This window comes from Pangasianodon hypophthalmus, chromosome 8 (assembly GCF_027358585.1).
Source record: "Pangasianodon hypophthalmus isolate fPanHyp1 chromosome 8, fPanHyp1.pri, whole genome shotgun sequence".
NCBI classification, from domain to species: domain Eukaryota; kingdom Metazoa; phylum Chordata; class Actinopteri; order Siluriformes; family Pangasiidae; genus Pangasianodon; species Pangasianodon hypophthalmus.
The window spans coordinates 30,497,962-30,519,671 of NC_069717.1; the positions used below are offsets into that span (position 1 = coordinate 30,497,962).

At 42.9% G+C, this 21,710-nt stretch overlaps 1 protein-coding gene across 7 annotated transcripts in view; it reads left to right on the forward strand.

Annotated features, from left to right (window-relative positions):
• hmcn2 (hemicentin 2) overlaps positions 1 to 21,710 on the forward strand; it is a 55,347-nt gene that overhangs the window by 6,307 nt on the left and 27,330 nt on the right. For 4 of the 7 annotated variants that reach the window (XR_003402694.3, XM_026912271.3, XM_034302318.2 and 1 more), the window contains exons 7-38: positions 168 to 288; positions 372 to 635; positions 793 to 937; positions 1,269 to 1,390; positions 1,527 to 1,654; positions 1,780 to 1,924; positions 2,574 to 2,686; positions 7,494 to 7,638; positions 7,730 to 7,889; positions 9,411 to 9,428; positions 12,289 to 12,416; positions 12,867 to 13,028; positions 13,111 to 13,224; positions 13,382 to 13,578; positions 13,774 to 13,855; positions 13,965 to 14,102; positions 15,276 to 15,392; positions 15,509 to 15,659; positions 15,761 to 15,885; positions 16,272 to 16,455; positions 16,551 to 16,648; positions 16,885 to 17,166; positions 17,350 to 17,543; positions 18,028 to 18,109; positions 18,189 to 18,325; positions 18,425 to 18,566; positions 18,982 to 19,123; positions 19,260 to 19,387; positions 19,504 to 19,654; positions 19,805 to 19,926; positions 20,097 to 20,261; positions 20,518 to 20,625. Coding sequence is in view for 6 of the 7 variants with exons in the window: in XM_026912271.3 (XP_026768072.3) it covers positions 168 to 288; positions 372 to 635; positions 793 to 937; positions 1,269 to 1,390; positions 1,527 to 1,654; positions 1,780 to 1,924; positions 2,574 to 2,686; positions 7,494 to 7,638; positions 7,730 to 7,889; positions 9,411 to 9,428; positions 12,289 to 12,416; positions 12,867 to 13,028; positions 13,111 to 13,224; positions 13,382 to 13,578; positions 13,774 to 13,855; positions 13,965 to 14,102; positions 15,276 to 15,392; positions 15,509 to 15,659; positions 15,761 to 15,885; positions 16,272 to 16,455; positions 16,551 to 16,648; positions 16,885 to 17,166; positions 17,350 to 17,543; positions 18,028 to 18,109; positions 18,189 to 18,325; positions 18,425 to 18,566; positions 18,982 to 19,123; positions 19,260 to 19,387; positions 19,504 to 19,654; positions 19,805 to 19,926; positions 20,097 to 20,261; positions 20,518 to 20,625 (4,510 nt within the window). In the remaining variant the exon portion in view is untranslated. The remainder of the gene's footprint in view (positions 1 to 167; positions 289 to 371; positions 636 to 792; positions 938 to 1,268; positions 1,391 to 1,526; positions 1,655 to 1,779; positions 1,925 to 2,573; positions 2,687 to 7,493; positions 7,639 to 7,729; positions 7,890 to 9,410; positions 9,429 to 12,288; positions 12,417 to 12,866; positions 13,029 to 13,110; positions 13,225 to 13,381; positions 13,579 to 13,773; positions 13,856 to 13,964; positions 14,103 to 15,275; positions 15,393 to 15,508; positions 15,660 to 15,760; positions 15,886 to 16,271; positions 16,456 to 16,550; positions 16,649 to 16,884; positions 17,167 to 17,349; positions 17,544 to 18,027; positions 18,110 to 18,188; positions 18,326 to 18,424; positions 18,567 to 18,981; positions 19,124 to 19,259; positions 19,388 to 19,503; positions 19,655 to 19,804; positions 19,927 to 20,096; positions 20,262 to 20,517; positions 20,626 to 21,710) is intronic. The other 3 variants (XM_026912268.3, XM_053236215.1, XM_026912269.3) reach the window with 3 other exon arrangements.

A 21,710-nucleotide genomic window follows, 5' to 3' on the forward strand; every position in this document is an offset into this window, starting at 1 on the left:
GAAGGAATGTAGCTGGTTTACAGATGTAGTAGAGGAATTCAGATGGAGAACCTCAGATACATGAGAAAACAGCCAGCTAGCATTTGTACTACTACACACACAGAAATACCTGGATTACTGAAAATCTTCACACGCACGTGTCTGTAAGGTGTGTTATGTTTGCGTAGGTAGTGTCTAGTGGGCGACACACACTCCGAGTAACTGGAGTCAGTAACCTGGACTTCAGAGCCGGTTTCTCCACTTCAGCTGTCACTGAATTCAGCAGAACCAGAGAACGACCCATCAAAGGTGAAAGATCATCAGGAAGAAGCTCACTCTGTGGGTGTGTTTCAGTTCCAACACAGTGTTTGTGTGTGTGTTTGGTTCCTCAGGTGCTCCTGTGCATGCACTTTTGAAATGTTCAGGTCTGAACCCTCCTGGTGTGCTCAGTAGTGTGGTGTTAGTGTCAAAGCGTGGTGAGGATCTGCTCAGTGTTTCACTTCCTGTTCCTGTGGATGGAGGAGTGAGCGGAGTGTGGAGTGTGCCAGAGATGCAAACTCCATCTGAAGGCTTCTTCATTAAAGTCAGGGGAAAAGATGGAGGCGGGTTTGACTTCCATCGACTCTCTAGTGTTTTATACACCAACATTATTCCAGGTGATTTCCAGCATTTCTCTTCTCTTTATTAATTTGTCTCAATTTGTTAATAAATATTACTATGTGAACTTTCTCCCTCACGTCTCTTTCTCCTGTTTTTTTTTTTTATTTTTAAATTTTTAATTTATTTATTTTTTTTTAACTTTTTCATGTTTAGTCATTCCTGTGGTGGAGATGCCCTCTGTCCTACGTGGGATGTTAATGCAGAGTGTGTTAATTGAGTGCAGTGTGCAGAGTGACCTTCCCTTCACACTCACCTTCAGAAAAGACGGAGAGATGCTGGGACACCAGAACAGCTACCAGTGAGAGGATTTTATATGTGTGTGTGTGTGTCTGTGTGCATATATATATATATATATATACACACACACACACACACAGTACTAACCCTCACCCCAGGGTGTACAATATCAGCAAAGATCAGAGACAGACTTTGAGGGAGTTAGAAACTACTTTAGCATTCATTTGAGAACACACATTAATGTTATATTAATATTCTTAACTAAAGCACTTATAAATAAAATGCTACCACTACTAGTATAAACACTGTTTTGTATCATCTCACACACTCCTTCTTTTCACCTGTGTGTCTGTATTGGTGTGTGTTAAAATGATTTCTCTGTGTAATTGTAGGTCTTCTGCCAAAGTGTCATGGGAAATTCTTCATGTTTCTGTAAGAGATGAGGGAATGTACGAGTGTATGGCTCAGAGCACTGCGGGAGTTGGACGAGCTCACACACACTTCACTGTCACAGGTCTATGACTTTCTCTCACACACAAACACACGTTACTTTTATTTAACTCTGAATTTATTTATCACTTGTCATGTCTCTATGACCCTATAATGCTAACAATGCCCTATAATGTGTGTGTGTAAAATTGCTGATATAGCGCCCCCTATGATAGATCATAGTGTATCTGAGGTTACAGCTGCAGTTGGTGAGCCTGTCACTCTGCCGTGTGTGCTGATGGACGGAGCTCCACCTACTGACATCATCTGGACTCATAATGGACAGAAGGTAGGAGTATATTCTAACACTCTGAGCTCATCCTGCTGGTGTGTGTGTGTGTGTGAGAGAGTGTGTGCGTTTGCAGGTGGGAGTGGAAACAAGTTGATGTGTTCTGTGATTTTTGCACCCTGTAGGTCCAGAGCGGTGAGCGGATCTCCATCAGGAGTGATGGCAGTCTGCACATGAAGAGAGCTACCGCAGAGGATGCTGGGAAATACCTGTGCACTGCTGTGAATGTGGCAGGATCAGCGAACGTAACGGTCACGCTGCAGATCCACAGTGAGAAACAGGACACACACTGAGGCAGAATAAACAGTGAACATGTTTCACATTTTATAGAGATCTAGGCTTCTGCTTTGGGTTCTGAGTTCTGTTATGGGTTCTGAGTTCTGTTATGGGTTCTGATATGGGTTCTGAGTTCTGTTATGGGTTCTGATATGGGTTCTGAGTTCTGTTATGGGTTCTGAGTTCTGTTATGGGTTCTGATATGGGTTCTGAGTTCTGTTATGGGTTCTGTTATGGGTTCTGAGTTCTGTTATGGGTTCTGAGTTCTGTTATGGGTTCTGATGTGGGTTCTGAGTTCTGTTATGGGTTCTGATATGGGTTCTGAGTTCTGTTATGGGTTCTGTTATGGGTTCTGAGTTCTGATATGGGTTCTGAGTTCTGTTATGGGTTCTGAGTTCTGTTATGGGTTCTGATATGGGTTCTGAGTTCTGTTATGGGTTCTGAGTTCTGTTATGGGTTCTGATATGGGTTCTGAGTTCTGTTATGGGTTCTGAGTTCTGTTATGGGTTCTGATATGGGTTCTGAGTTCTGTTATGGGTTCTGAGTTCTGTTATGGGTTCTGGTATGGGTTCTGAGTTCTGTTATGAGTTCTGATGTGGGTTCTGAGTTCTGTTATGGGTTCTGATATGGGTTTGTTCTGCAGCTCCTCCTGTGATCTCGGCTGCTGCTGCTCATTATGAAGCTGCTGAAGGAGTGTCTGTTTCTCTGCCATGTGAAACGACTGGAATCCCAAAACCGTCCATAACCTGGACCAAGGTAACACAATTAACACACTCGGGACCTAACACACTGACCACTTAAAACACTGCACACCTAAAACATTCAACACTCAACACACTCAAAATTTAACACACTCAAAATTTAACACACTGGCTACTTAACACACTTTACACCTAACACACTCAAGACCTAACACACTGACCGCTCAACACTTAATGCACTCAACATTTACCGCACCTGACATTTAACACACTTTACACCTAATACTCTCAAAATTTAACAGTAGTTAATCCAGATCAGAGCCCATAAACAGTACACTAAATATGTATGCAGGCTGGTCAATTCTTTCTTTCATTCTTTCTTTCTTTCTTGGAACAGTCTCAATTCAATTCAATTCAATTCAATTTTATTTGTATAGCGCTTTTAACAATGGACATTGTCACAAAGCAGCTTTACAGAAATAAATGGATTCACAAAAATATATTGTAAATATTTAAATTTATCACTGTGAATTTATCCCTAATGCGCAAGCCAGTGGCGACGGTGGCAAGGAAAAACTCCCCGAGATGATATGAGGAAGAAACCTTGAGAGGAACCAGGCTCAAAAGGGAACCCATCCTCATCTGGGTGCAACGGATAGTGCAATTATAAATAAATCCCTTCTATTGTGTACTATATGGACAAATAGTGCAATTGTGCAACCAATAAATTCATCACAGTATTTGCAAGAGGTCCGGCTGGTTAAAATCTATCCACTGTCCACTGATGGAGTCCTGAGTACGAAGCTGCTCGTGGCAACTGCAGCCCCAAAGCCACTACAGCAATCGCAGTCCCAAGCCATTACAGTACAGCTCCCCATATGTGATCCCCAAGCCATCTCCACAGCCCCCAGGTGGCACCATCCCCAGCAATCCAAACAGTTCTTCAGGCAGTCCATATGGGGCCACCCCCAGCAGCAGCGAGCGAACTCAACCGATGAGAACTCCAACCAGAAGTAGGGCATCAGGATGGGTCAGGCAGCGAGGAGGAGCAGAAGGGGTCAGGATCACTGGCATCACTGGCATCTCAGAAGTAGCATGTGTAGCTCGACAGAGAGTGAGGGAGAGAGAGAGATGGAGAGAAAGGAAGAGATTGTTAGGTGAGCTTTTGTCCTCTAATGGTTAAGCACGATGTACTTTGCATGCAGAGTGCAAGCAGGGACTCCGGCAAGACTAGCTATGACAGCATAACTGAAAGGGAGAGCCAGAAGCTAACACAGACATGAGGGCACCCTGGGACATAAGGCAGCCAGCCACTCCACCGTCGACAAACCTGAGTGAACGTGTGAGAGTGGGGGGGCGACAGCATCCAAACATCCCATTTCACCACAACACTCTATGCCTGTGAAACCCTCCAGACCTGCCCCTGTACCTAAGAAAACTATTCACAAAAGGCTTGACTAAACAAATATGTTTTCAGCCTAGACTTAAACACTGAGACTGTGTCTGAGCCCCGAACACTAAGTGGAAGGCTGTTCCATAACTGTGGGGCTTTGTATGAGAAAGCTCTACCCCCAGCTGTAGCCCGCATTATTCGAGGTACCAACAAATAGCCTGCATCTTTTGATCTGAGTAGGCGTGACGGATCATAAAAGACCAAAAGTTCGCTCAGGTACTGTGGCGCGAGACCATTTAGTGCTTTATAGGTCAATAGTAGTATTTTATAATCAATACGAAATTTGATTGGGAGCCAATGCAGTGTGGATAAGATAGGGGTGATGTGGTCATATCTTCTGGTTCTAGTAAGGACTCTCGCTGCTGCATTCTGGACTAACTGGAGCTTGTTTATGCATCTACTGGAACATCCAGACAGTAAGGCATTACAATAATCCAACCTAGAGGTAACAAAAGCATGAACTAATTTTTCTGCATCGTGTAGTGACAATATATTTCTTATTTTAGCAATATTTCTGAGATGAAAGAAAGCAATCCTAGTTATATTATCTACATGAGCTTCAAAAGAAAGACTAGAGTCGATAATCACACCAAGGTCTTTTACTGCTGCACATGATGAAACAGAAAGGTCATCCAGAGTTATTATGTAATCAGAAAGCTTACTTCTAGCTGCATGTGGTCCTAGTACAAGTACTTCTGTCTTGTCAGAATTAAGTAAGAGAAAGTTAATAAGCATCCAGTTTCTAATGTCTTTTACACATTCCTCAACTTTATTAAGCTGGTGTCTGTCATCTGGCTTTGCTGAAACATACAACTGTGTGTCATCAGCGTAACAGTGGAAGCTAATACCATGCTTACGAATAATTTTGCCCAGAGGTAGCATATATAAAGAAAAGAGCAGTGGGCCTAAAACAGAGCCTTGCGGGACACCAAACTTTACCTTAGCATGAGAAGAGAAGTCACCATTTACGTTTACAAACTGATAACGATCAGTCAAATAAGACCTGAGCCAGGAAAGGGCTGTTCCCTTAATGCCTACTACATTTTCTAGTCTATTGAGGAGAATAGCATGATCAATAATATCAAAAGCTGCACTAAGGTCAAGCAGCACCAGCAAGGAGACACAACCCTGATCAGAGGCCAGTAGTAAGTCATTTACCACTTTAACCAGCGCTGTCTCTGTGCTATGATGAGGCCTAAATCCTGACTGATACATTTCATGAATGTTATTCCTATGTAAGTATGAGCATAGCTGCTGTGCTACAACCTTTTCAAGGACCTTGGAAATAAAGGGGAGGTTTGATATTGGCCTGTAGTTGGACAGTTGACAGGGATTGAGGTCAGGTTTTTTAATCAGGGGCTTGATAACTGCTAATTTAAAAGATTTAGGTACATAGCCAATGCTAAGGGAAGAATTGATTATCTTTAAAAGAGGTTTGATTGTTTCAGGAATTATCTGTTTGAGGAAACAAGTAGGTAAAGGATCTAGCATACAGGTTGATGATTTTGATGATGAAATTAGTGAAATTAGTTCAGTCTCTTCAAGGGGACTAAAGTGTTGTAGTTGTTTATCTAATATTATCATATTATCATCTACAGGGTTAGTTATAGAACTGTCCGGTTTTAAATTAATAGTCTGAATTTCTAGCCTGATATTTTCAATTTTACCATTGAAAAAATTCATGAAGTCATCGCTGCTATATAATGATTGTGTGCGTGTTTCTATTGTGGTCTTATTCCTAGTTAATTTTGCTACAGTATTAAATAAGAATCTAGGATTATTTCTGTTATCTTCAATTAGGGTGGAGAGATACATTGATCTAGCAGCACTAAGAGCTTTCTTATAGCTCAATAGGCTCTCCTTCCATGCTATTTGAAATACTACCAAGTTAGTTTGATGCCATTTACGTTCTAGTTTTCGAGTGGTCTGTTTTAAAGTTCGTGTGTGATCGCTATACCAGGGTGCTAGCTTTTTCTCCCTAATTATTTTTCTTTTAAGTGGAGCTACCTTATCTAGTGAGTTGCAGAACGTTGATTCTAAACATTCAGTTGCCTGGTCAAGTTCTTCGGGATCAGACGGTGATCCAATCATGGTTGATAAATCTGGGAGATTACTGATAAAACTCTGTGCAGTTGTTGACGTGAACGTACGTTTGACACGGTGACGTGGCAAGGTGCATATACTATGATTAATACACATTTTAACTGAGATGATTTAATGATCTGAGATAGCTTCAGACTGTGGACATGAGACTATATTTTCTATATTTAATCCGAATGTTAGTATTAAATCAAGAGTGTGACCACCACTATGGGTGGGTCCTATTACATTCTGATTAACCCCTACAGAATCTAGAATGGACACAACTGCTGTTCTCAGAGGGTCATCTGGATTATCAAAATGAATATTAAAGTCTCCAACAATTAATGCCTTGTCTAAAGAAACAACCAGGTTAGAGATGAAATCCGCAAATTCACACAGGAATTCAGAATATGGCCCTGGGGGTCTGTAAATAATAATTACTGGAATCACCTGGGTAGACTTATTTTTAGTGGCTACGTATGTTATGTTAGAATAAAGAACTTCAAATGCGTTGAATTTATGACTAGGTTTTTGTGTGACGGCTAGATTATCATTATAAATGACTGCGACGCCTCCTCCTTTGCCAGTTAGACGGGGCTGATGTATGTAACTGTACCCGGGAGGACTAGCTTCATTTAATGCTACAAACTCGTTTGGTTTAATCCACGTTTCTGTTAAACACAGTACATCAAACTCCTGATCAGTAATGGTTTCATTAACAATAAGCGCTTTAGACGTAAGAGATCTAATATTCAACAGTCCTAGCTTCAGATCAACGGTGCTGGCTATGCATTCGGTATGGTTTAATTTTATGTTAATTAGATTACTAAAACAAACTGTCTGAGTATGTCTATAATTTTGTTTAGCTCGGGGAACAGACACAGTCTCAATACGGTGGAACCTAAGTGACGACTCAGTGCAGCTAGCAGACGGTCGGTTTAGCCTGCTTGTCTGCTCCCTGGCCTTGGCCCTGGATTGTCACCGATTAACTAGTCTCCTTTAACATACATGAAGTTCATGTGATTTGCTGTTTAAACCCATCTCTCTCTCTCTCTCTCTCTCTTTGTCCTGCTGTTCTCTTTCTCTTTCTGTCTCTCCTGCTGTCTCTCTCTGTCTCTCTATCTCTCTGTCCTGACTCTCTGTGGATTACTGAGGAGAGACAGAAGGACTGCTGTGTTAGATTAAAGTGAGGCTGGTGAAGTCATCACGCTGTAATACTGAGGAACCAAAAACACTGCAGTGAGAACATACAGGACATAGGAGCTGGATTAGGGCTGGAGTGATGTACAAATATGCAATGATAATTAAATCTCTCTCTCTCTCTCAGGGTGATGAGCCTGTTTCCTCTCCTCCGCAGTCTGATGGGAGTTTGTTGATCTTCAGCTCGACTGCAGCAGATTCAGGACGTTACATCTGCACAGCGAGCAGCTCAGCTGGAGAAACACGCAGAGAGATCACTCTCACTGTCCACTGTAAGACCTGCTGAAAGACAGACAGACAGAGAGACAGACAGAGAGAGATAGACAGACAAACAATTAGTTGACCTTTTATTTTTGATTCCAGCAAAGCCCCGTATCCTCGGAGCACATGAGCACACTGAGGTCATTAACATGATGGTGGAGGAGGGGGCAGAGGTCATCCTGCCATGTGAGGTTGAGGGAAGCCCCGCCCCCACTGTGTCCTGGAGCCGTAACGGACAGCTCCTTCCACCAATCACTGCGTGGTAGGACTCACTCCATTTCTGTTGCAGTAATATGAACTGTGTTCAATGGTGACAGGTCATTAGAATTATTCCTCAAACACCATATAATCTCTATACAAACTCCATATAAATTATATAAACTCAATATAAAACACATAACAATATAAACTCATAAAATTATTAGGTATGATCTTGTACTGTAATGGTTTAAGAAGATGTACATTGTGTGCAGAGTGCAAGCAGGGACTCTGGCAAGACTAGCTGTGACAGCATAATTAAAAGGGAGAGCCAGAAGATAATTCAATTCAATTAAATTCAAATTTATTTGTATAGCATTTTTTAAAAATGGACATTGTCACAAAGCAGCTTTACAGAAATCTGGATATAAATTTTAAATTTGTAAATTTATCTACATCTGGGTGACAGTGCAATTATAAATAATTTCTCCTCTATAACTGTATACTATAATAGTCAAAAAGTGCTAATTGTGTTAACAAGAAGTTGAGCATCAGAGTCATTTCTGAATTCGTTATAGTTTTAATTTTAAGTCTATTGTATCAAACTGAAGTTATTAACTGTTCAATGATGGAGACTTGAGTGCAAACTCTTCTTAGCAATTGCAGTCCTACAGCTATCCAAGGAAGAACATCCACAGCCATCTTCGTGATTTCTAAGTGGTACCATCCACTGTAATCTCATGGTGATCTTTAGGCTGTCCATGTGGGACCATCCTCAGCAGCAGCAAGTCATTCTCTGGTGACGAAAACCCCAAACAACAGCAGGGCATCAGGATGGATCAGGCAGGTCCGGAGAGCAGACATGAGCAGACACAAAAAGTGGCCAAGCACTCCACTGTCAACAAACCTGAGTGAAGATGTTACCTTCTCTCATAAGGGAAGTGTACACACATGTGGAATTTAGACAGGACTGTTTTTAGGTTTATGTGGAAAGAGTCCCCTGCTACAACAACCACTCCATCCTGGTGTGCAGTCATCTGATGTTAATGGCATTGTGTAGCAAGGGCTATCTTAGCATTAGAGTGTGGTGGTACGTACATGAGTTTAGTAGGTAGAAGAAAGAGTCTTCAACATGAAGTATCTTAAGTCTGGGTTTGATATCAATGATATCTGTAGCCATCCGTCAACCATTTTTTGTTATAGATGCATATTCCTCCTCCTTTTGTCTTACTGGAGTCCTTGGTTCTGTCTGTGCAATGAACAGCGTAGCGTGCTAGCTTGATAGCAGTGCTGGGGATGTTTTCATCCAGCCGGGTCTCCATTATTACTATAACTGTTCATGTGATATGAGGTGATCCTCATCCTAATTTTGTCCATTTTGTTGGTCGGTGAGCAGGAGTTGGCAAAGGAGTTGGTGAGAAAATTGAATTGAATTAAGAAACTGGGTAGAGCTCATCTGTACTGCTTAGCTTGTACCCTGATGCGTATTCTGACCCTCTTGCCCTGTTTTTTTTTTCCTCTCCCTTCGACACCTGTATCGCCTTGCTGGGCGGATGGTAATTCCGCTGGGGGGTGGTCAGTGCAGCATCTCCGGAGCCATAGAGTATGTTTTGCTCGCTGTATATCCCAAACAGTTTTCCTTTATGTGGAGTAATTCTGGTCGATTGTATGATTTGAATGCACTGGTTTTTTGGATCAGCAGGCTTGACACTAGTAGACATAACACACATAAAACAACAAATAAGCTGCTTCTTATTGGAGAATTCCAAGCTGCTGCATCTACACGCTCCGCCATCTTGACTGCTGACTCTAACCCTGTACCCTATGCCCTACACTGCACACCCTATACCCTACACCCTACACACCCTATACCTTATACCCTACATCTTACACCCTATACCCTAAACCTTACACCCTATACCCTGTGCCCTACACTGCACACCCTATACCCTACACCCTGCACTCCCTATACCTTATACCCTACATCTTACACCCTATACCCTGTGCCCTACACTGCACACCCTATACCCTACACCCTATACCCTACACACCCTATACCTTATACCCTATATCTTACACCCTATACCCTAAACCTTACACCCTATACCCTGTGCCCTACACTGCACACCCTATACCCTACACCCTACACACCCTATACCTTATACCCTACATCTTACACCCTATACCCTAAACTTTACACCCTATACCCTGTGCCCTACACTGCACACCCTATACCCTACACCCTACACACCCTATACCCTACACCCTACACTCCCTATACCTTATACCCTACATCTTACACCCTATACCCTGTGCCCTACATTGCACACCCTATACCCTACACCCTACACCTTACACCGTATACCCTAAACTTTACACCCTATACCCTACACCCTGCACACCCTATACCTTATACCCTACATCTTACACCCTATACCCTAAACTTTACACCCTATACCCTGTGCCCTACACTGCACACCCTATACCCTACACCCTACACTCCCTATACCTTATACCCTACATCTTACACCCTATACCCTAAACCTTACACCCTATACCCTGTGCCCTACACTGCACACCCTATACCCTACACCCTACACACCCTATACCTTATGCCCTACATCTTACACCCTATACCCTAAACTTTACACCCTATACCCTGTGCCCTACACTGCACACCCTATACCCTATACCCTGCACTCCCTATACCCTACACCCTGCACTCCCTATACCTTATACCCTACATCTTACACCCTATACCCTATACCCTGTGCCCTACATTGCACACCCTATACCCTACACCCTACACCTTACACCCTATACTCTAAACTTTACATCCTATACCCTGTGCCCTACACTGCACACCCTATACCCTGTGCCCTGCACACCCTATACCTTACACCCTACATCTTACACCCTATACCCTAAACTTTACACCCTATACCCTGTGCCCTACACTGCACACCTTATACCCTACACCCTGCACACCCTATACCTTATACCCTACATCTTACACCCTATACCCTATGCCCTACATTGCACACCCTATACCCTACACCCTATACCCTACACACCCTATACCTTATACCCTACATCTTACACTCTATACCCTAAACTTTACACCCTATACCCTGTGCCCTACACTGCACACCCTATACCCTGTGCCCTACATTGCACACCCTATACCCTACACCCTACACACTTTATACCCTACACCCTGCACTCCCTATAACTTATACCCTACATCTTACACCCTATACCCTATACTGTACACCCTATACCCTGTGCCCTATACTGTACACCCTAAACCTGACACTGTACATCCTACACCCTTTATCCTACACCCTATACAGTACGTGCTACACCCTATACCCTACACCTTACTCCCTAAACCCGGTGCTGTACCACCCTATACCGTACACCCAATACTCTGCACCCTATACCATAAACCCTAACCCTAACTCTGTACATCCTAAACGTTACACTCTATACTGTACATCCAACACTCTACACCCTATACCCTACATTGTACACCCTATACCGTACACCCAACACTCTACACCCTATACCCTACATTGTACACCCTATACAGTACACCCAACACTCTACACCCTATACTGTACACCCAACACTCTACACCCTATACCCTACATTGTACACCCTATACCGTACACCCAACACTCTACACCCTATACCGTACACCCAACACTCTACACCCTATACCCTACATTGTACACCCTATACCGTACACCCAACACTCTACACCCTATACCTTACATTGTACACCCTATACCGTACACCCAACACTCTACACCCTATACCCTACATTGTACACCCTATACTGTACACCCAACACTCTACACCCTATACCCTACATTGTACACCCTATACCGTACACCCAACACTCTACACCCTATACCCTACATTGTACACCCTATACCGTACACCCAACACTCTACACCCTATACCCTACATTGTACACCCTATACAGTACACCCAACACTCTACACCCTATACTGTACACCCAACACTGTATACCCTACATTGTACACCCTATACCGTACACCCAACACTCTACACCCTATACCCTACATTGTACACCCTATACCGTACACCCAATACTCTACACCCTATATCCTACACTGTACACCCAACACCCTAAACCTTATACTGAGCACCCTACACCGTACACCCTATCCCGACACTGTACACCCTAAACCCTATACCGTGCACCCTACACCCTATACCCTACACCCTGCATCCTGCACATAACACTCTACACCCTATACCCTACACCCTACACTTTGCACCCTACACCCTACACTCTACACCCTGTGTGGTTCATCTCTGTAGTTAGGGAGTTGAACACCAGATAGTCCTTACTAAACACAGAGAGTGTCACTTAGTGATTTTAATGTAACAATTAATTGCGTGTGCATATGCGTGTGTGTGTTTCTGTACAGGGTCACAGTTTTGCCTTCCGGCTCTTTGAAGATCAGAAATGTTCAGCTGAATGACAGTAACATTTACACCTGCACTGCTGAGAACCCAGCAGGAGTTAACACACTGACCTACAGTTTACAAGTCCAGGGTAATTAACACACATCTAGGGTGATTAACACACTGATGTACACTCTACACATCCAGGGTAATTAATGCATATCCAGGGTAATTTATACACCGACCTACAGTCTACATGTACAGGATAATTAACACACTGACCTAAACTCTACACATCCAGGGTGAATAACACACTGACCTGCAGTCTACGTGTCTAGGCTAGTTAACACACTGACTTACAGTCTACACGTACATGGTAATTAGCACGTGTTCCAGGTAATTAACACACTGGTCTACAGTCCACGTGTCCAGGGTGATTATCACATGTCCAGGGCAATTAACACACTGACCTACAGTCTATACCTACATGGTAATTAACACATGTCCTGGGTAGTTAACACACTGACCTTCAGTCTACATGTCCAGGGTAATTCACACAAGTGTTAGCTGTCCTAACTGTACTGCTCTGCTCTCTCTGTAGTACCGCTGAGGATTGTGGGTCAGCAGGAAGAGGAAGTGAGTGCTGTAGAAGGTCACATGGCCTCTCTTTTGTGTGATGTACAAACACACCCGGCTCCTGAAATCATTTGGACGAGAGATGGACAGCTGCTGCAGCTCGGTTCTGGTGTTCGCCTCCTGTCAGGTAACATGCAGGAACATAATCCTCACCACCGTGTCATCAGTGTGACTGTGTTAATACTGTGATGTCACTTCCTGCTCTAAAGGTGGTAAGATGCTGCAGATTTCCAGAGTACAGCAGCGGGATGCAGGACAGTATGTCTGCACAGCGACCAGCTCAGCAGGACAGGACCAGAAGAGCATCATGCTGAACGTTTATGGTGTGTAAAGCTCCATGTTTATTTTTTATATCGGCTCCTTTGCTCAACATTTCAAATAAACATTATTAATATATTCATTATATTGTAATTGTTTATTACTGTAATCATTGTAGAGCTGTACATTTTAAAAAGTTCTATCACATGACACCTGCTTTAGCTCCACCCACTCTGCTCCCGCTGCCACACTCAGTGTCAGAGGTCATGACCCCTCAGATAGGGTCATCAGTTACACTGAGCTGTGAGGCGCGAGGTGTTCCTGAGCCTGAGGTCACATGGTACAGAAATGGCCAGAAGCTGAACTCTGGGAGAACCCTACAGCTTGCCAGTCAGAAACTGACAATAAACAGCATGCAGGTTAGTTTACTGACCATTTACTGACCAATAACTGACAAGTCTCTGACAAATCACTGATCAGTCAGCAGCTGTGTTTAACACATACACAGTTACAGTGTAAATTACAGTCTGCACACAAGCCCTAAACACCAACAGTCAGTTAATTCACATCATTCATCTGCACCTGTGTGTGTGTGTGTCTTTTCTGTCCTCCAGGTGTCTGATGGAGGAGTTTATACTTGTAAGGTGTCTAACCCTGCAGGTCAGCTGGAGAGAAAGTTTATGTTAACAGCTCATGGTGAGATTGGAACATTTTCATGTTAACGTTTTTTCTATATGTGTGGTTGAGGATGTGTGTTATGATGTGTATTGGTTGTTTTACTATGTGTGTGTGTGTGTGATGTCAGTTACAGCGCCTCTTGTAATTGAAGGACCAGTTCATGAGAGCGTCACACACACTCTGGGTTCTCATATTACTCTGGTTTGTGACGCAAGCGGAGTTCCTGCTCCAAATATGCGCTGGCTAAAAGACAGCTTGGCTTTTGGTCAGTAAACGACTTCATCACTGTGTGTGTGTGTGTGTGTGTGTGTGTGTGTGTGTGTGTGTGTATGTGTGCGCACCACTGTGTGTGTTTTACAGTATACAGTATACCCTCACTGTCCCCTTTATTAAGAACACCTGTACACCTGCACATTCATGCAGTTATCTAATCAGCTTTGAGTTGCATTTTGAGATGCTTATCTGCTCACCACGGTTGTAAACAGTAGTGCTTATTTGAGTTGCTGTAGTCTTCCTGTCAGCTCAGACCAGTCTGGTCATTGTCCTCTGATCTCTCTCATCAACAAGATGTTTCAGCCTGCAGACCCTTCACTCACAGGATGTTTTTTTTAAATTTTTATTGATGGTTATTGATGGTTTTATTGATGGTTAATTTTTTATTGATGGTTAGATACCACAAACTGAGACATGGCACTTAAAGAAAGTTTCTGTTGTACTAGCTGAAATGACATTAGAGTATTGTCCTGAAACAAGTCCCCTACTACATGGATCCCTTTTGCATGCCATGTGTTGAAAAAATGTGATCCTGTGCCAGGGGTCTAATCCCAGGTTCATAGATATTGGACTCAGCATGGGTATATACTCCCCTCTTTTCCTATGTTTCAAAACCTGCCACCATACTTTGATAGTACTGTAAAGTATTGGGTTCTTCCTAATAGCCTCATCAATTTTAGTGTTGCAGCATGCAAAAATACCCCATAGGGGGAATGGGGAGCAGGCCCAGGAGTCCACGGTGGGATGGGAAATACAGTAAGACTTGAACCATTGCCAAATAGCATAACTTTTTTTTATTTCCTAACATAACTTTTTTTTTTGTTTTATGCACCATTCTGTGTAAACTCTAGAGACTGTTGTGTGTGAAATTCCCAGGAGATCAGCAGTTTCTGAAATACTCAAACCAGCAGCCTTTATTATGTTTTTTTTGTCAGAAAAGTGGTCTGTTATGTAATATGTTGCTTCCTTTTCTGGCATACAAACATTTTTCTGTAACGCTTAATTTTTGCTGGAAAAAGTTTGGAAATTATAAAGTGTTTTTTTTCTGATTCAACAATGCAGAAGTTTTAAAATAAACATATAATAAACGACAAAAAAATGTACAAAAAATAGGATGCCTAAGACTTTTGCACAGTACTGTGTGTGTGTGTGTGTGTGTGTGTAGGTAGTGGTAGTGTGTTGTCTTTAGGTCCACTGGAACTTTCACACAGTGGTGTTTACACCTGCATTGCTCACAACAGCAAAGGAGAAACACACAAAAACTACACACTCACCATCCAGGGTAACTACACATCTACACCGTGACACCGCCACCTTTCACTCCATTTCTCTACTCTCTCTATTTCTCTCCTCCTCTCCTGGCTTGTACTCACTTGTTTCTCTCTCTTTTTGTGCCAGTGCCTCCCACCATCTTGAATTCAGGTCCATCTGATGTCAGTGCCCTGGTGGGGGCGGAGCTGACATTAAAGTGTCATGCAGAGGGCACGCCCACTCCACAGCTCGCTTGGATGAGAAATGGAGTGAAACTCGACAACACTGAGCATGTGCAGTGAGCGTGAAAGTTCTTCTGTCTGAGTGTTTGGTGTGGTGTTTATTACAGTGTCAGTCTCTCAGGTGTGATGTGTTAAGCAGTGTGAATGTGCGTTACAGCGTCTCTGCAAATGGGAGCACATTAACACTCCTGAGTGTGAAAGAGGAAGATGCTGGAACATACACGTGTTTAGCCATCAGTCCCGCTGGACAGGAAAGCAAAATCTACACTCTGTTTGTGCTGGGTCAGTTTCTGTTTCATTTACACACCAAGTCATTACCACAAACACAGAAAACACCAACACTGTATGTACCACAGACACCACAAACACCACATTCCTACACAGTTCAATAGAATTGTAGTTGAGGGAATAATTACTTTAGCATTAGAACACTAGTATATACTAGTATATGTGAATTAATAACACAGTATATTCAATGGCGCTGAAAATCACACACAATTTAATTTATAATGTTTTACATCATTGAGTGTTTACTTATTAATCACTATTTATAATCAACTATTACATATAAATTATTGTTATTAATAAACATTCTTTAGTATTATTAATTAATATTGATTGTTACTTATTATTATTAATTATTAATGCCAGTGTCTGCATGTCTTTAGTCCCTCCCTCCATACTGAAACACTCTGACGTCCCGCTGGATGTTCAGGCTGTTCATGACGGTGTTGTGTCTCTGGAGTGTCATGCAGTCGGCATTCCTCCTCCTCAGATCACCTGGCTGAAAGACGGAAATCCACTGCAGCTCACACCCCGAACACACCTGCACTCCACACACACACTCCTCAGGTCAGATCAGCTCAGACAGAGCCATATGTATCTATCTATCTATCTATCTATCTATCTATCTATCTATCTATGTGTGTGTGTGTGTGTGTGTGCAGGATCTCTCCGGTGCAACTCTCTGACTCTGGACTTTACACCTGTGTGGCTCGCAGTAAAGCAGGATTTGCAGAACAGAAATTCCACCTGCAGGTTGAAGGTAATAAAACGACATGGATCTTGTTATCTCCATCAGTTACATATTTTACTCCACAGCAATACCTTTATTTTTAATAGACTTTGTTTTGTAACTTTAACCATCATTAATAACAGACTTACTGAATATGTGTAATTGTTCTCTCTGTTTCTGTTCAAAAGTTCTCTTCTTTTAGCTGCAGACTCATTAATCCCGCTGCTCTTTAATCATCTGCATTTCTGTGTTCTGCTGTTCCTCAGCCCCTGCCATGGTGGAGCACACTGAGCCAATGGAGCACATTGTGATAGTTCGAGGCTCCGTGGTGACCCTGGTGTGTGAGGCTCATGGTGTTCCCCCTCCAACCCTAACCTGGATGAAGGACAGTGAGCCGCTCTCACTCCACCAGAACATGATGCTTCATGATGGTGGAGAAACTCGCTTCCAGCTGCTGGACGTTCAGCTTGAGGATGCTGGTCTTTACAGTTGCACTGCAAAGAACCAGGCTGGAACCAGCACCAAGACCTTCAACCTCACAGTGTTAGGTAAGAGGTACAACATCAAGAAGATATCCTGATGATTGATTAAACAATATATCACCATAATCATTTGAAGAAGCAGGAGTGCATCTTAGAACCTTCTGTTCTACCGTTGCTGACATTCCATGTGTGATCTGCAGAAGGTGCTAAATAAATGTGAACATCTGTAAGTGTCTTTGTTTCTCTCAGAGCCTCCTAAGATATCCAGCTCTCTGAGAAGAGAGGAGCTGATGGTGGTGGTGGACGGCGTTTTGGAGTTGGAGTGTGTTGCTGATGGAGTTCCTCCACCCACTGTAAGCTGGATGAAGGATGGACGTCCCCTAGAGGACAGCAGAGTTGTATTACACAGAGATGGACAGATTCTCACCATCAGCAACATTCAGGTCCTCACAAAGACGATGTTCAGCATTTTAGATGTTGTAAACAGTAGGCATGTGAATATACAGTACTGTGCAAAAGTTTTAGGCACCCTCGTTTTTTTATTAATGCAAAGTTTGTCTTAGATGTTTATTTTATGATGTCTGCATTATTGAGTCAGTAAAAGAACATTTTAGGTTTCCAAACATTTAAAAAAATTAAATGTTACCAAAAAATGTTTGTATGTCAGTAAAGAATGTAAGATATTGTATAACTGAATGTGTACCTGAGACTACTGATATTTTAAAAAAGTAAACGGTTATCAAACCCAATACTAACTTTTAGTTTATTACTGTTTATTGCTCTTTATAGATAATTTATTATGTAGAAAATGTTTAATCTTATTATTTTTGAAGGTATCTTTGCTTTACAGCATTTCTTTACATGGGCCTCAGTACTGTATTTGTGCATGCGTGTGTGTGTGTGTGTGTGTGTGTGTGTGTGGTACAGGTGGAGGATGCAGGTGTGTACACGTGTCTTGTCAGTAACCTGGCAGGAGAAGACGGGAGGAGTCTCTGGGTGCGCGTTCAGCGTGAGTGTGTCACTGCTGCATTCATCTTTCCTGTGTTCTCTTTCTGTCTTTTTTAGTTCCTGTATTTCTCCTTTTGCAGTTCCACCCACACTACTGGGTTCTAGTGATATCAGAACTGTGTCTGTGCCCTTGAAGGGTCATATGACCTTGGAGTGTCGGACAGACGGCGAGCTTCCACCGGAGATTGAGTGGTACAGAGACAACATTAAACTGCAGGTACAAATGGATAATAAATACATACTGAGAATTACACTAAACCTCATGCTTTACTTAATATTTATCTCTGTCCGTCTCTCTCTCTTGCTGTCTGTTCAGTTGAGTGGTCGGATCCAGAGCATTGCCGGTGGTCAGTATTTAGAGATTGGAGATGTGAGGAAGGAGGACGGTGGACTTTACAGCTGTGTCGTATCCAACATGGCTGGCAGCTCAAGTCTGCACTTTAATGTACAGATCCTCTGTAAGTTAATAAAAACTCTTAAAAAGACACACTCACCATATAATTTGTTTTATTTATTTCATTAATTATTTCTTTTGGTGAGTGTAATGGGCAGTGAAATAAAATCATAAACATTTATTTATTTTATTCCTGAATACACTTAAAGTTACCACAAAATTATAGAATTTTTTTTCCTATATTGAATAAATTACTTAACGTGGTTCAACAACCATAAGGCATAATTCAGGGATGGGTGCCAAAACCTTTACTTTCCTCACAAAATCCAGATTCTATAAATTGCACTGGTGAAGCAGTGTACTATCACTGACAGAATATATTGCATTATTGAATATGATTGGCTCTTATATTTGATGATGTGGTAACACTCGTGTCACATGTTGTTGACTGTGATTTTAAATTATGGATCCTCCCTTAGTGCCCCCTGTCATTAGAGAAGGAAGCCCACTGGTCACCGCACATGTCAATCAGAAGGTGTTGCTACCTTGTGAGGTGGAGGGAGACTCCGCCCCCTCAGTGTTATGGAGGAAAGATGGAGTCCCAGTTCTGTTTGACAACAGGTAAATGTATTTATTTGACAAGAGAGTTAGAGGGTTAGACAAATTTATAATGTCTTCTTTTTATTTCACCACAATCCTTCAGAAGTGAGGAAACAGCTGAATGTTTAAAGTGAATTGTGTTTAAAACTGATTTCAGGTTTGTTTTGCTTCCGGACGGATCAGTGCGAATCGAGTCAACGCAACTCACAGACGCAGGCCGTTATTACTGCAGTGTGTCTAACGAGGCAGGGTCAGACCAGCGCAGCATGGAGCTCCGAGTTTATGGTACTCACACACACACACACACAGGGTGGGTCAAACCAGTGCATCATGGATTAGGTGCATGTTTGTTCAGGGTGTATATAAGATACTATACTAACTGCTGTATTTTCCACACACAGTCGGTCCCTCCATTAGCCCCGGCCCTTTGAACGTAACCGTGACGATGGGCCAGAGGGCTGTTTTAGGCTGTGAGAGTTTAGGCGTACCTGTTCCTCAGGTGAGCTGGAAGAGGAATGGCCAAGCACTGAATACACACTCTGGAGCTTACAGGTAAAACACACTACACACTCAAACACTAAAAGCTGAACTTCAATTGCTGAGATGATGTTGTAGATTAATAACAGGAAACTCTTTAAAAAGTTAGGTAATAATGTAATTTATCTGTAGAAAGCTTATTTCAGTATGTGTGATGTCTTTCAGGTTGATGCCTTCAGGGTCTCTGCTCATAATTTCTCCATCTCTTGAGGATGAAGGATATTTTGAGTGCACAGTGACCAATGAGGTTGGAGAGGAGCAAAGGGTCATAGAGGTCATGCTTCAAGGTAGAAACCAAATGAGCTACAAACTAATTTTTCCTCTGGAGAAAAAAAAAATCCCCTGTAAGCATTGCATAGCAATAAGTAATGCAACAGACTGGTCAAAATTATAAACATTTAGTGTTGTGTTTAGTGAGTTCCACTTTCAGTATGTTACAGATATCTTACTTTCATAGTTCCTCCATCCATTGAAGATGATGTCACCAGTGTTACAGCCATTAAGATGGAGTCAGTGGTATTACCATGTCACGTCACAGGACGTCCAACACCATCCATCAGCTGGAGCAGGGGAGGGACAGCACTGGGCACAAGGAGGGGCAGTTACAGGACCCTGCCCACAGGTGCACAATACACACACATGCATGGTACACAAACAAGTACATAACACACACTCACTTTCAGTCAAATCCTTAGTACACCCTGACCGCCCGTCTCTGCTTTGGGCTTTATGAAGTTTCAATTATTTAAAAAACCATGAAATAAACATAACTCAGGATGGTGAGGGGGTTTGTCCCTGGGGCCAAAACTGTGTGTCTGTGTGCATGTGTGCATGTGTGTGTGTGTGTGTGTGTGTGTCCGCGCATGTATTTAATATAGGTATGTTAGAGATACTGGCTGTGAATCCAACCCATGCTGGCAGATACACCTGCAGTGCACAAAACACAGCTGGAGTCGCACGGAAACACATCATTCTGTCTGTACACGGTAAGACACCAGGAGGCTGCATTTACTGCACTGATCAGGCATTACCTCACACTGCGCTAATCAGACTTTACCTCACACTGCGCTAATCAGACTCTACCTCACACTGCGCTAATCAGACTCTACCTCACATTGCAGTAATCAGACTCGCTTATAAGACTCTACCTCACACTGCGCTGATCAGACTGTACCTCACACTGCGCTGATCAGACTCTACCTCACACTACGCTGATCAGACTGTACCTCACACTGCGCTGATCAGACTCTACCTCACACTGCGCTAATCAGACTCTACCTCACACTGCGCTAATCAGACTCTACCTCACACTGCGCTAATCAGACTCTACCTCACACTGCAGTAATCAGACTCTACCTCACACTGCGCTAATCAGACTGTACCTCACACTGCGCTGATCAGACTGTACCTCACACTGCGCTGATCAGACTGTACCTCACACTGCGCTAATCAGACTCTACCTCACACTGCGCTGATCAGACTCTACCTCACACTGCGCTGATCAGACTGTACCTCACACTGCGCTGATCAGACTCTACCTCACACTGCAGTAATCAGACTCTACCTCACACTGCACTAATCAGACTCTACCTCACACTGCGCTGATCAGACTGTACCTCACACTGCGCTGATCAGACTGTACCTCACACTGCGCTGATCAGACTGTACCTCACACTGCGCTAATCAGACTCTACCTCACACTGCGCTGATCAGACTCTACCTCACACTGCGCTGATCAGATTCTACCTCACACTGCGCTGATCAGACTCTACCTCACACTGCTTTGATCAGGCTCCACCTCACACTGCGCTAATCAGACTCTACCTCACACTGCGCTGATCAGACTCTACCTCACACTGCGCTAATCAGACTCTACCTCACACTGCAGTAATCAGACTCTATCTCACACTGCTTTAATCAGACTCTACCTCACACTACAGTAATCAGACTCTACCTCACACTGCAGTAATCAGACTCTAACTGACACTGCATTAATCAGATCCTACATCCCACTGCACTAAATAGACCCTAGCTCACACTGCAAGAGCCACACTGTGTTTGCATTTTAAAT